General features: G+C 48.4%; 1 protein-coding gene across 1 annotated transcript; it reads left to right on the top strand.

The window, feature by feature from the left end:
* Positions 1 to 3741: 3741 nt before the first annotated feature.
* On the top strand, positions 3742 to 11452 carry CLDN18 (claudin 18; the record flags this gene model as incomplete). Its single annotated transcript, XM_084267565.1, has 5 exons — positions 3742 to 3961; positions 8849 to 9013; positions 10140 to 10245; positions 10568 to 10678; positions 11275 to 11452. The coding sequence occupies 5 exons, from the start codon at positions 3742 to 3744 to the stop codon at positions 11450 to 11452; spliced, it is 780 nt and encodes a 259-aa protein (XP_084123691.1).
* Positions 11453 to 15445: the final 3993 nt, after the last annotated feature.

Below are 15445 nucleotides of genomic sequence, written 5' to 3'. Positions count from 1 at the left end.
ACACTGCTTAAGTTGACGTGGTGGTGTTGGACAGATGGTTGGACTTGATGATCTTGGAGGTCTCTCCCAACCATAAAGATTCAATGATTCATGCAGCCCAGGTCTCCTGAAGGACCTCCAGAGCTCCTCTGGACAAGCTGGAGACCAACAAGGTAGAGTGGGTTGAGCTGGGATGGGAGTCTTTCACTTCCATGACTACCTTTCCCTACTGAGCTTCAGAAAGGGCTGTCAGCCATTCTCATGCTGTGAACTGGTGGACCACACACTCCTGGAGGGCTGTGGTCATCACAACAATGGAGGGACTGAAAGAGAAGCGTGGGTTTGCTTTGTTTCAGTCTGAACAAGCTGGAATGGACTGGCAGGGTGTGAGCTGTATTTGCAAATTTGAAAGTAAACATGAGCTGTAGGTGATTTTTATGGGAGAGGCAGTGATAACATTCAGGAGCTGCAATGGGCCCAGTGAACGGTTTTCAGATAATACAGAGTCAACTCCTGGGCAGATAAAGCAAGTATGAGCTGAAATAAAGGTTGCAGAGGGGAGCGGTCACAAAGTACCTCCCTTGTCCTAGTTTGGGTAAACCACTGTGGGTGTCCCAATTCCCAGAACAGGACCCAGCCCTGTTCTCTGCTGCTTGGTGAGGAAGCCGCCTCCCCATCACGTCCCTTCCTGGGATAATGCTCAGCCTAACCCCTAACCTGAGCATTCAACCACCTTGCTGGAGACTGAGCAACAGGCCCATGCTTGTAGAAACATCCTCCATCCTTCACCCACTCCTGTCCACAGACATGAGTGTCTGGCAGCATCAGGTTGTGGTAAAGACACTTAGCTATGCTCTAACAGCTATCCTGCGACCCAACTACTTTTCAGCCTGTGCTCTGAGCCAACAGTTTGGATAAAACTCCCAGTTGATCTTCTGGTTTTGGGCTGGGTGCTGGGAAAATGGGGTGATGAGTTTTTTTGCAAGGGGGAAGGTATTTTTCCCTGTTGTGAGTGGCTCAGAAACGAGCAATAAGCTTAAAATAAGACCACTTCAGAAAGGCAAAGAAAATGGGTGAGGGGAAGGGTTGGGAGGGCTACAAGTTTGTGGGTTTTCTTCCCCAGAACTTTGCTTCAAGCAACCTTTGAGTTCCCAGTGTCTCCAAATGTGATGTTCATTAGAGCCTGAGAGGTGGCAAGCAGCTAATGGTTGAGTACCACCTCAGGCAATGTGTTTAGGGACAAGCAAATAGAACCCCCTCCAAAACACAGTAACTCCTCAAAGACAGCACTACCTGGAGTGCTACACATGGTTGGGTGTTTGCTTGTCTCTTAGCTAAGGATGGCAGCATGATCCTTGCTACTGAAGCTGCTTGCTCAGCTCTGGTTTTGGAGGGAGTATCCGTGAGGTTTCAGGAGGGAATGCTCAGCCTTGTGCTGGGTTACCCTCTTCAGAGACATTATTCAATTTGGCCTTCAAAAATCTAAGAGATACCAGTTCCTCTGGGCTTTCTTGCATGCCTGGGGACGGTTGATGATGGCTTTTCATTGCTCCACCATTGCTCTGATGTTTTGATGCCACTGGGTAAGAGGAAGGATGAGAAAAAGCATCTCCCATCAGAGGGAGAGAATCACATCCCCATAGAAAGGTGAGGCAGCACTACCTGGATGGCAGACCCTGGCTCATGGCACAACTGGGGCAATCCAGGGGATGGCCTGCTTTCCCATAGGTGTACTGGGGGGAGAACTGTGGGGCTTGGGGGTGTGAAACAATGGAAGGAGAGAAGGTTTGAAATGCTGTTCCAGCTGCGTGCAGCCGAAACCAGCAGAAAGGCTTAGAGGAAGGGGTGGTGGCTCCCCTCCCAGCAAAGCAAACACACAGGCATGGTGCACAGGAGGGCTGCTGGTATTCACACAACCACCAGTTGTCCAATCTAGCAGAAAAAGCACTCATTTAAAAAGTGATAGGGATTTTTGGAAACAAAAAAATCTAGAAAGCAAAAAAATTTGCCCTTTGTTCCCCACTCTGCCCCCTGCCCTTTCTTTTTCATCCCCACAGTGGGTTTTTTTTAACTGTGACCAGTCTGTGGGTCCACCATGGGTCCATTTTTGTGTGCAGCCTTGCAAGCCATTGTACACTAGTGCTGTGGGGTGACACCACCCTTGGGAATAAGTGTCATGTCCCAGAGCAATGTCCATCTGAGACATGGTTTGATGTGATCTAGCCTAGAAAAAGTCATCTCTTACCACTAAATGGCAAGAAGGAAAGTTCTGGGACATGAAAAATAGTCCTGGATAGTCCCAGAGAGCTTTGGGGCTTGGGTGCCACCAGCTTTTCTGGACTGGGATGCAATTTTTGGCTCTGTGACAGTGAAGGATGGTGTAGAGAGATGGCAACACTACTTGTTTTAGCATTTACTGTCCTCCCAGTTTTTAGATCCTCTCCAGCCCTGATTTTTCACAAAGCTTTATCCAAGATGAGGTATGTTAGCCAGCATCCCTTCTTCACTGGCGATGAGCATCTCTTACCATCTGTGGCTTCTGAGAGCTTAATTCTATTACCCCACTGTAACTCATCCACCTGCAGAAATCAGCCCCTCCTCTCTTCTTGGTGGCTTCCACGTGGCTTCACCACCAGGAGATGGTATTGGTGTTGCCCGTGGCACAGAACAGTATTGGGACTGGATAAGATGGGGCTTTGTTCCTAGGTCCGGGCTGATGTCAATCAGTCCAGGCAGGGCATTGGATGGGGACGGATGAGCACAAAGGCTGGAAGGTCCTTGTAACTCACCAAGCTGCATCAGCAGAGTGGCATGGTGACTTCGTATTGTTCCTCAGTACTTCTCCACCATGTGAAGCAAGAATATCTTTCCTATTCTTTCCTTTTTTTAATATATATCCTCTGGTCCTTTTCCCAGGACCATCCCCTCAGCCAATAGAGCACCTGTAAAGAGGAACTTTCCAATGGTCCCCGTGCCCTTCCTCTCCTGACATGAGTTTCAGTGGGGTCATGTAACTGGTGATGGGGATGCAGGTGGAAGGAGAACAGGGCTTTAGGAGCTTTGCTGGATCTGTGTGGGGCTCTTGGCTCTGTGCTGTGGTCAGCATCCAAGACAACCTCGGTGATGCAAGGAGTGACCATGTCCCTGTTTGTTGCTTGGGCTGGGCTGGTGGCCCCATGTCCTCCCTCAGAGCTCACTGCTGGCATCCCTATCTGTCACTGTGTCTCTTGTGCAGATGCTTACATGGGTGGCTGACTGTGAACACGTCCCTGTCTTGGTTTGATGACAGATCTACAGCCCCCTTGCATAAGCAGAGTGCCGGGGAGATGGTGACCTGGGCAAGATGCTGAGTTCAGCTGGGAATGTGGTCCTGCCCTCTGCCCCTCTTAGCACATTTTCCCCATGCCAGGCACTCAGGAGAAGCCTGATGGGCAGCAAAAGGGTTTCGGTAGGGGGGGGGGCGGCGCATGTTCCAAGTGGGTTGCCCAACACTCGACGGAGCGTGGCTGCTTCGCTGGGGAAGGACAAGCACTTCTAAAGGACAAAAAGCTCATATCTCTGGCCCTGCCAGCACAAACCTACCCAGCGAGAGTGAAACTGGACTATCTTGCAAAAACACTTTGAGCAAACACACCGCTCAATGGAAAGCATCTGATAAGAGCCGCTGCATTTCTGGTGGCTCGGTCAGGAGGACTTCGGTGCTCCCATTAGGTCTGCGGCTTCATCAGGGCGGTCTCACCTCTTCTCTCTGGGGGAGACACCATGTCCACGACCATCTGCCAGGTGATGGGGTTCATCGTTTCGTCGCTGGGTGTTGCGGGGTGCATCGTGGCCACTGCCATGGATATGTGGAGCACGCAGGACTTGTATGACAACCCAGTCACGGCCGTCTTCCAATATCAGGGACTGTGGAGGAGCTGCGTGCGGCAGAGCTCTGGCTTTACAGAGTGCCGGCCATATTTCACCATTCTTGGGCTGCCAGGTAGGGGCAAAGATACATCAGGTTTAACCCAGGAGCTATCCTGTAGCTCTTCACAGCTCTCATCCAAAAGCAGGAGCAGATATCTTAAAGCACTTGGTGAGGAATAAAATTTCCGGGCTACTCAGTGCATGAGCATAAAAATATGTGCATATTTGTTATCAAAATAATGCTGTTACTCAGCAGAGGTTACAACTTGGAGCATGTATAGGTGATCTCTGGATGAGCATCATGAGTTCAGCACCGTTGCTGGCATAAATCGGCACAGCTCCACTGACGTGAGGAGAGTGAGTATGATTATACCCGTAGCTGTTCTGTCCCTTTGAATGGGAACCCAAGGAAAACAGCTGCCTGTGATTTTATATTGTTATCAGAATAATGTTTGTTGTAGAAAACAGTTGAAATACTTATTTTTTTTTCTCCAAAGAGAAAACTGGAGTTGAAGGAATCTGCCTGTGAGCAGCACGAGTGAGAGGGGGAAAGGTGTGCTCAGTCACTTCACCTTACCCAGGGAGTTTGGTGTTGCAGAGGTAGATTGCAGAGGGGTATTACTGTGGTGTCTCCTTGCTTACTTTACAAAAAAGACCTGTTTTTCCCAGCCCCAGTGCATGCAAGGCGATTCCAGTGCTCCCAGCCCAGCGAGACCCAAGGGAGGGGAGCAGTCAGCCTGGCTTGCCATGCCTCCCCGTGACCTGTTATCCTTCTGCCCAGCCAGCCAGCAATAAACACAGCCCTGAGAGTGTTTTTCACTCTTGATAAGCAAATGCAAACCCTACCCCACAGAAGCCTTCTGCTTCTGTGGATGGGTGTAGAAGAGAGCGTGGTGCAGGCTCTCATCCCCAGGGCCACCAGCCTTGCCTCCCTGTGAGGCAGGAGGGGAGTGCTTCCCCAGAGACTGGTGTGCTGGCTGCAGTGTTTGCTCTTTGAGAAAAGCCTGTGACCGTCCAGGGGTGTGCAAAGGAATAAATGTGTTTCTGTGTACCCAGCTTCAGCATTGCTAGGCAACTTCTTTTATATATATATATATATGTTTATATATATAAAGCACCAATCTTTTCCATTGGGAAGAGAAGTCCTGTGGACTCACTTTTCCTACCCTCCCATATGTTTTAAAGGGAAAAAAAATATTATTAACTATTAAACTATGCATTCCCATGTTGAGCTATATATACCTATACATATCCTTACCATGAAGGGAGCCTATAAACAGGAGGGGGTTCAACTTTTTAAAAGGGTAGATAATGGCAGGACAAGGGGGATGGATTAAAGCTAAAGGAAGGAAGGTTTAAATTAGATATTAGGGGGACATTTTTACAGAGAGAGTGGTGAGGGGCTGGAACAGGCTGTCCAGAGAGGGGGTGGGTGCCCCATATGTGGGGGTGTTCAAGGCCAGGTTGGATGGGGCCCTGGGCAACCTTGCGTAGCTCCAGGCCTGGAGGTTGGTGGCCCTGCCTGTGGCAGGGGGTTGGAGCTCTCTGATCCTTGAGGTCCCTTTCAACCCATGCTGTTCTATGTTCTATGCTGTGTGTTGGTGATTGTGTTTTAAAAGAGCAATGAGGCAATAGTAACCATCATTTTGATGCCAATTTATCGTTCTAATTTTTATGTTATTTTTATAGCATTAAGGAAATGTGCAAGGCAGTCCCCTGCACTTTCTGTTGGGTCATAGTGATATTCCACCATTTTTATTCACTTTATTTGTCCGTTTGGTTGGACTTAAAACACAGAAGAAGGAATACCCCTGCTTGAATTTGGGGGATTTTGCCTAATCTTTATATTATATATATATACACACATAATATATATTGCATCAGTCCTAAGTCACAATTGTAGGGGTGGGAAGGGGACTCCAGAGCCCATCGGGTCCATCCCCCTGCCAAAGCAGCTCCCTAGGACAGGTTACACAGGTCGGTGTCCAGACGGGGCTGGAATCTCTCCAGAGAAGGAGACTCCACACCCCCTGGGCAGCCTGTCCCAGGGCTCCCTCACCCTCACTGGGGAAAAGTTCTTCTGCATATTATAAGTCATAACATTAGATTTCAACCTTTTCATTTTGCATTAGTAAGCGAAACACAAGTGATGTCAGCTGTAAACTGTTTCACTCCCTTCTTGCTGCTGACAGCACCACTGGGGAAAAAAAAACTCCTCAGTTTCACTTAGACCTGAAAAACAGTGATGGGAGCTGTGGGTCCAGATCTCTGACTTTTTTTTGTGTGGTGGATGTGCTTGTATTGTTACTATTATGTGTGTGCACAATCCCTTTGGGTGTGCAAAATGAGCAGTTGTGTGTGGGTACAAAGCAAAGTTTTCCTACCTCATGCAAAATGTCTATGCAAAACAGCAGGTAGTTTCTGTGCTCAGCTCTAACTGTAGGGGCTGTTTGCTGCCAAATGCTCCTGATACAGTTTGTTTCCCCTTAGTCTCCTGTTTTGTTTGTCTAAGCCCTTCCACTCCTTCTTTTTAGAGTAGGTCATTCGCCTTTGGAAAAGCAGCCCTAGTCAGAGGACTTTTGATGGATGCCAAAATCTCCTTGAAACTGCAGAGCTCTCTTTCCAAATGGGTCTCACTTTCAATCCCATGAGCCCAGTGAGGAGGCCTTTATGCCACGTCAGACCTTCCCTCTCCTTTCTGTGCCTTTGTGGAGGGGGGTGCATCAGTCAGCCCCATGGAGAGAGGAATCGCTGTTGATGGCCACTTTGCTTTCTTTTCTGCTGTGTTCCTCTCTTTCCCCTTGCCAACAGCTGCAAATGGTTCTTTCTCAGTGGAGATCCACCACACTTGGACCTTGGTGCCCTAGCAGAAGTGCAATCTTTGCAGTAGCTGTTTGGCTTGACTTGGCTTGAGCATTGTCTCCTTCCATAGGAACCCCAGCCACTGGGAGCATCTCTCCTGGGAGCCTACAATATCCCTGCAAGGTCTTAGCTTAGGGCCACTTCCTCTTGCAGGGTTGAGAACACCACAATGATGGCACCTAGGAACTGTAAGGTCTGTAGGAAGCATCCCAGGAATGAAGGGCTGTCTTGAGCTGAAGACCTTCCAGCATGATCCATAGTGTCTCATGTGTCACCAGAGCACCAGCCTCTCCTGCCTTCCCTGAAACAAAAGCAGCTAGGAAGGAACTTGTGGCTGCAGAGACAAATGAGTATTGTGAATTTCTTCTCTTTGCAGCTTTCTGCTTTGCATCAGGTGCTGCACGAACAACCTTTGAGGGCTGATAAGGCGTATCCGTCAGCTTCTTGTTCTGTGATGAATAATAACTAATGAGCTCGTACCTGGGGGCTGATGAATGGGAGATTGAAAATCCCAGACTCGTTAGCACTTGTTATCAGCTGATAAGGGCAAATTGAGTCATAAGAGCAGCAGCCCCAGTGGGACTGCCAGATGGGAGAAGGTGTATTCCCAGCCTGTGGGATGGCAGGCTGCTGGCTTCCTTGTGTGTTATGGTGCCAGTGCAGTTCTGCTGTGGTTTGTGGTACCCCACAAGGAAGGAGATCCACACAGGCACCCCAGCACCTACCCTTGCCTTCCTGGGAAGGGTTTATAAACCCTTCTCCTAACATATACAACAGGATCTGCTCCCTGTTCTCCTGCACCAGTGCATCCTGCTCTGGTTGGGCCATATGGGACCTTTGGGCACCATGGCCATCTTGGCCAGCCCAGCACCAGGAGTGACAGGCAGGCTGAAACAAAGTCTCTGGGGCTGTAGGATGTGTTGCCTGCCCATCTCAGTTGGTCATGAGTCCACATTATCTTCCCTGAAGATAGATGGCCATGCATGGGGACTACCAAAGCCAAACTCAGGGCTGCAAGAGCTCATGGGAGGGCAAGAAGAGGCTGAACTTCATATCAGCCAAATCACAACAGCCCTTGAAATACTTTCGATCTGTGCTCTGCCAGCCCTGCCGCCTTCCTGTCTCTGCCAGGGCCATGTGCACAAGGCAGGGAGGAGAAGTGTCTGGGGCCAGCACTGGATTGCAGGCAAGATGGGCTGTGTGCCACCTTATTAGAAAATCACCTTGGTATTCAAACACGTGGCCTTTTCCCTTCACTTCTCCATCTTTAACAGTGCAAGTTGCCCTTTGCTTTTTCCCCCACTTATCTACTCTGGCCAAGAAGAGTCAGGAGGGGTTTGGCTACCTTTATCTGATTGACAGCAGCTCTGTGCTCCCACGGGCATGGCCCACCAGCATCGCAACCTGCCTCCAACCAAGCATTTGTGCCTTGATGGCAGGCTGCTGAAGGAATTCAGGGCTAGAGTATTTGTGTGTTGTATTAATGACCATGGACAGAGGTATACAGGACTGATATTGGGAATAACCATGGAAAGAAGATGCTGGGGAAGGTCATTGTCGAAGCTCTGTTGCTCCCCATTGGTGTACATGCATGGTGATCTTCCTGTTCTCCAGTGCCATGCATTTCATTGTAAAGCCAGAAGATGCAGACCTTGGGTTTGAGTCCCACAGTAGTTGGATAGCTGGGTGGAACTGGCTGTTTTCATTGCTGCTTGAGGAGGGGGGTGGGAACCAAAAAGCTTTCTCAATCTTCTCAGTTGTGCAACAGCTCATGTTTATCCTGGTTGTACACCAGCTCAGTTTCAGCTGAATAAATCATTACTGGTGCCAGTGAATGTATGCAAAAATTATATTGCAAACTGTTAAACTCCTTCAGACATTGAAAACAATAGCCACTTTTCCAGAGGTGCCCCAAAACCCCCACTGAGTGTAGATCTGGTGCCTGTTTCCCAAGGCATAGTCCTTGCTTTCAGCCAGCAGACTGCAAAATACATTCAGGGTTTCTCCTTTATATTTGTATTTTTAGTCCAGCTTTTTAAACCTCCCAGGGTCTGAGACATGCCATTTCAGTCACTCAGCATGGCTCTTTGTTTTGCAGCAATGTTCCAGGCTGTGAGGGCTCTCATGATCGTGGGTATCGTCCTGGGCATCCTTGGACTCCTGGTGTGCATCTTTGCTCTGAAATGCATCCGTATTGGTGGCATGGAGGATTCTGCAAAAGCCAACATGACTCTGACCTCTGGCATCATGTTTATCGTTGCTGGTAAGTAGGTGGTGTTGTGTTTTATGTGTGGAATTCATCATGAACTTCTGGTCACGGGTGGCAGGTGCTCTGGAGCAACCCAAAGTCTTGCTGCTTGCATGAGGTTATTGGTATGTGTCATCCAGCCTGTGCTTCTGGGGACAAGTGTTTTCTAGGTCTGCTTATTAAAAGAAAGCCAGAAGTTTGTATGGGACAAACAGAGGCAGAAAAAAAACATAACAAATGAAATATCTTAATTTGTTGCATGTGTATTGTTATGTACTGCTGTATCCTTATGTTATACAGGCTAGTTTTATGAAGACTCTCAGGCTCCATGCAGAGTAGTGTTATAAAGGCTTTCAGGGTTGTGGTAGCCTGGCTTGCAATATTTTAGTGCCTTGGTTTGTCAGGGAGGCTGCAGGAATGCCTAGTGTTGTCCAGCTCCAAACCTGCAAATGCTTAAGAACATCACGTACAGGTTTTCCCATGCTTTGTTGCAGGTGAGTGATCAAATCCAATCCATATCCAAGTGAAGGGAAGGAGAATGTCCCTATTTGAAATCCTTACAGTTGAACAGGACTTTTGCTGGGATAGGAGACATACAACACAAATTACAGGCATAGAATAAGCACAAGCTGGGCAGAGGAAAGCATTGGGCTGCACCACAGCTTTAGCTTGCCCCTTCAAATCTATCGTGTTATTGATCTGAGTTGGTGGGTTGTGAACTCAGACAATGAGGGTCTTTGAAAACCCCCACCATGCATTCCCAGAGAGAGGGTGTCTAAAACAGCGATGTGGCCCACCCTTGGGATGGGAAATGCTTTGGTTGAGTTTACCCATTCCAAACAAGGTCCTTAGTCTCAGCTAGCCAAGAAGTTGGGTACCCACATGCCGTGGTGGTCCTGACCCTTGACCACACCTCTGTGTGCTGGGGGTTAAAGACTGTGACACTGAAGTGCCATGACAGTGACAGCTATACAAGGACCCAAAGTAGAAGCACCACTGAACACTCAGTCCCTCCACAGTGCCATGAGTATTTGGGTTTCAGGAAAGACTCCGAGGTCTTGGTGGGCATAGAGAGGATAAATAAGACTTGGTGTCCATAATTACTGTGTGGGTCTCAGTCTGCCCTTCTGTCTGATCTCAGGGCTGTGTGCCATCACTGGAGTGTCTGTGTTTGCCAACATGCTGGTCACAAACTTCTGGATGTCCACGGCCAACATGTACCAGGGGATGCAGAACGTCCAGAACAGGTGGGTGATAGTCTGGCTCGGGGTGCTCCACGGCACAGATCTCCCTCGGGACCAGGGCATGCTGCAGCTGGAAGAAAGGCAAACCCTGGGTGCATATTAGTCTGGTCTCATGACTCAGAAGTCTTTCTTATCTGCACTGGAGATAATTTGTCAAAGTAAATTGGCTGGCATGTCTCTGTTCATGCAGCTCAAGAAAGAGGTGGAGAGTGCACTGAGAATGAGCCTGCAGTTGGAATGGTGGTGTTCTGAATGAGAGTGTTCAGCGTGTCTCAGACTGAGCCACTGCCCCAGCACTAACCTGCCACGTGTCTGTGTTTTGTAGATACACCTTTGGCTCGGCCCTCTTCGTTGGTTGGGTGGCAGGTGGCCTGGCCCTCGTAGGAGGCATCATGATGTGCCTTGCTTGCAGGGGGCTGATTCCAGAAGAATCCCGGTAAGCCTGCCTCTGGTAGACATGGGAAGGTACTGCCTGAAGCCTTGGGTGTTGGGATAGCATACAGCCAGCTCACCACAGGACATGTCTATGCATAACACCCCTGTTGCAAAAGATGTCATGATGATGCATCTGTTTGCCCTGCATCATGGGTCAAAAGCCACCACTTCCCTTCCCTCGCCCCACGACTTGCAAACAAATAGAGATGGCAGGAGAGGCCAACCTTAAAATCAAAAATTGGCACTGTGCTGGCTAAGCCAGGCCTATTAATTGCAGCCTTGATTGCCAATCACAAGGCAGATCATCAGCAGGTGTAGCTTGCATCAGCTGAGCTATGATTTACATCAGGCAGGGCTTTGTACACCTACATACCTTCACTCAGCCAAGGTTTTACTCATGGCAAAGAAAGTATGGGTTTGTGAAAACCACTACAGAGACTTGTAGCCTGTCCGTGGAGGGTTGGCTCACTGAGTGGCTCCAAGTGATGGCACGATATGAAGTTGCCTAAAATCTAACAGCAAACAGGAGTACCAAGCGCAGTGTTGGGTAGTTACAGACCCTCCGGTGGCTGATGCCAGCTTTTGTGTCTCTTTCAGGTACAAAGCAGTCTCCTACAACGCATCAGGGCGGAATATCTCCTACAGAACGGGGCCATATAAGGTTGGCTCAGGGTATGAACCAGAAACGAAGCCTAGGAAGGGTGCAGGGTATGAAGAAGCTGCTCGAAGCGAGGACGGAAGACGCTCCTACCCTTCAAAATACGACTATGTGTAGTAGACTTTCTGGGCTTGAGATGCACTATCTTTTAGAAAATGTTTTTCACTCCAGAAGCAAAAAGTACACACAGGCAATGCAGTTTGTAAAAAGCATTGTGTTTTCTATTATGTTTTCCCTACTCTGAGGTTGCATCCTAGCTTGCTGTGAACATCGGTCTTGTTGGACTGCCTGTTAGTCTGCCTAGCATGAGGTGTACAATGAAAGTCATGCCACCTCATGCTCTCAGAGTAGAACAGTTTGCTCACACTTTACCTATAGACTCCGATACCCAGGACCAGGATTGTGCCTTGTGCCCTTTTCTAATTCTTCTAATAGGTAAAAATTCCCATTTAATAATATCCCGGGTGTACAAGCGATGCTACCCCACTGCCTTTTTCCCTTGGAGCAGGCTTTCATGCAATTAGGTGATGTCATCCCCTGCTTTCTCAGAGTTTGGAGAGGTGAGCATCTCCCCCAGTGCTTTGCTGAAATGGTAGTGTATCTTTGCTCTGTTTTCCTGCCCAATATATATATTTTTCTAGAGGAGGAGGTTGAAAAGCAAAATTTATAATCTAGTAGTTCCCTGTGTTATTTTGCTGTGTATTTGAAGTAAATTCAGTTGTGTCCCTTTGGTTGCAGCCAGTGCATACAGCCCTTGTAGTCGTGGCATTTTCCTCCCTGGGGACTGTTTCTAGTCAGACACACCTTTGCTTAGCTGGTTGTACTCTGATGCTGATCAGCTGTGATATTTAGTCTGATTTATGTTACTGTAACGCGTGACACCAAAGTGTATTTATTCCTTCTGATCTCTCCAGGGAATATGTATAATCCATTGTTAGACCTGTGCTAGATGTTCGCTGTAATAGCTGAAAACCTCTGTGTGTGACTGGTGTTCCCACAGATGTCCTCTTTAATGAGGCCAGATGAATTTCTCATTTAGAATTAATTAGAGTTTACATTTGGAGCAGAAATCCCAGGGAGCATTAGATGTGTAACTCCATACTGACATCAGGACTTCCTTGCGTTAATTCTTCCCCTGATGATGTGAAGATTAACTCCTTAGTGGGACATTGGCTCTTCTAGCCAATCCACCAAAGAGGACTTTTATTCAGAGGGGTCAGAGGAAGAGACACAAGAGCTTTCATGGGAGGGGAGAGCTGTGTGCTGTTACCAGGTCCTGCCATATGGTGCCAGAGTCCATCCTAGGAAAGATCTGGAAAGTGGCTATGAGCAGAGCAAAGGGTACAGAGGGATAAGGTAGGGAGAAAAAAGGAGTCCAAACCCAGCCAAGTAGCCATTTTTATAGATATCTGCTGTAGGTTTGGTTGTAAGTTCTCTGCAGGAGTTCACTGGCAAAATTAATTTGGTGAAATGCTGATATTCCCTTGAGTGGTTTCATGTTCTGGAGGGATCAGAGGTGGAGCTGAACTTTTCTCCAGGATGGGACCTTTGGTAGGTCAAGCCACCAGCCTAGCTGGCATCTCTGGTAGCTTGTATGAAGAGTGGGGGCAGGCTGTCCCACTGAGCATCAGCGCTCACAGTGAGCACAAACCATCCTCACCAGCTCTCCACAACCATCCCCTCACTGGAACCACCAGCTCTCCACCATGGAGGCACATTGTCCAGGAGATATGGAGAGGTTGCACCTTGGTTAGGCAAATGGGAGGTGGAGGAGGCAATGTCCAGCAAGGTGCAGTGCCAGAGGAGATGACCACCACGCAGAGTGGTGGGAAGAGCTTCCATCCAACAGAAGTTCTTTGTCCCCATCTCAGTTGGCCATCAGCCCCTGCTGCCACCTGGGATAAATCCCGATCCTGACTCTCCCTTTCATGCTAGCAGAGGACATGCTTCAAGGACCTGTTTTTAAAGGACAGCAGTTTGGTTTGGCAGAAATAAATCCATCCTCTTTTAAAAATAGCAATCTTCTTCCCAGCAGATTTTCCCCCACCTCTTGGAACAGACTTTGCCTTTCTCCCTCCTTTTTATGCATGCTGGTTTTATTTTTTTGTTTGTTTATTTGTTACATTGTCTGGTTTGGTTTTGGGTTTTTTTTACATGAATATTAAAAAAATAAGTCGTTAAGACCAAAAATCACCATTTTCACTTGTTCTTTCCTTGTCCTGCACAACAACTACCAACTTTCCTGCTCACCTGCAGCTCCCCCCAGCTCTGGGTTCTGTGGTATGGATGAGTATGTGTGGTTGAGGGGGAAAGAATGAAGGGGTTTTTCCTCTTCCTTTGTAAGATTTAGTTATATTCTGAGAGAGAAAATATCAGAAAAGCAGATGAGTAACCATCAAGGCCCCCTCAACTCACTGATGGGATGAAATCAGAGGTCTTTGCTGGGACCCTGGGCTTGCTGAGGAGCGCAAGCTCAACAAGCGCATGGGTCTTCTGGAGTTTGAGGCCACTTTGGTCAATGTCTGACCTTCAAGGGAGCAATTAACCACTTGTAAGTACTTCATTGTTCTTAGGAGGGCAGAAAAATTGCTGGCATGCTCTCAGTCCTGCCAGCCTCCACTGGAAAGGGGCTGAAAAGCACAGGAATGTTTAATTTAGATAGGAAACCCGTAAGTGGTGGTTACGTAGAGGTACGCGGGGTAACGAGAACCACAGGAAACCACCCCCAAATAATTGAAATACAAGTTTCTGAGGGAAAAACCCCACCCCACAGCCCCCAAAACAGGCACAGGGGTGCACCTTTGAAAGTTACATCTTATTTTTATGCAACACAACTGCTCTGCCAAACTCAGGGAGCCGGCTATCTCTCTGTTTCACCGTGATGTGTGCGAGCGTGTAGATGACAAGATTGTGGGCAGGAGCATTATGGAGAGCAGCAGAGAGCTGAGACAGAGCTTCTACCCAGGAACTCCTGCCCTCTATAGATTTCTAATCTCCCAACATCAGTTTTCATTTCCTTACCTCAGCCAACAACTTGCTGTATGGAAAATGTGAACGCAGAGAAATTTACTGAGGTTGAGGAGAAATCAAAGTCTGAAGCAGAGAATTATTCATTCATGAGCCTGTTTGTGGTTTAACGCCACCTGATACTATGGCTGCTCCCCCCGTTTTTCTTCTGGCCATAATGGACCTTATCTTGTGGTGAGTATCATCCCTTGGGGAATCATAGAATCATAGGGATTGGAAGGGACCTCGAGAGTTCATTGGGTCATCGAGATGGTGTGGAGAGAAAGGGGATGCACAGCTGTAGAGCTGCAATTCCTGCTGCAGAAAGCATGTGGTGGTTCCCTGTCTTTTGGGATACTGACCCAAATATTCCCTTTTCAGCTGAACTGATCTGTCTCCTAAAAGCCCCGTAGCCAAATTCACTGGCTTAGGGAAAACTCTTGGTCTTCATTGAGGATACAGTTTCCAACTCCAGGCTTTCTTCTGCAGCCTAAAAAGTAATTATACCCTACTTATTTCTTGGTCTTTGAGAAAGAAGGAAGATACAACCCCCCTCCCTGCCAAGATGACCTAACGCTGTGTTGATGGCAGCTCATTGTGTCCTTGGGCTGGTGTCTCCCAACGCACATGTGCGAAGGACACAAAAACCCACGTCACAAAACCAGAGAGTGACAGGGATTGGCAGAGACCTCTGCAGACCATCCAGCTCAACCCCTGCTAAAGCAGGATCCCTCGAGCAGGCTGCACAGGACAGCATCCAGGATCACGGGGTTTGAATGGCTCCAGAGATGGAGACTCCCCAACCTCTCTGGGCAGCCTGGCCCGGGGCTCTCCCACCCTCCCAGCAAAGATGTTCCTCCTCAGGGTTAGGGGGGAACTTCCAATAGTCAAGCATCACATCCACAGCCCGCAGTGCTGAGCACCAGCTGCACAGGTAAGGGGGGCATCAGGTCCATGTGCTGCCTGGGGTGGACCAGACCTGTCTGCAGTGTGGGAGGAGTGGTTAAATATTTGCTGGGCTGAACTGGGCTGGATGGTTTGATCAGTTGCACAGGGGTAAGGGGGCAGCTGTACCTCTAGAAGTCTTTGGCTGTGCAAAGCCTG

Source organism: Gallinula chloropus (genome assembly GCF_964237585.1).
Source record: "Gallinula chloropus genome assembly, chromosome: 8".
Classification (NCBI taxonomy): Eukaryota; Metazoa; Chordata; class Aves; order Gruiformes; family Rallidae; genus Gallinula; species Gallinula chloropus.
The sequence above is the reverse complement of the archived record's forward strand: the minus strand, read 5'-3'. Positions and strand labels throughout refer to the sequence as shown.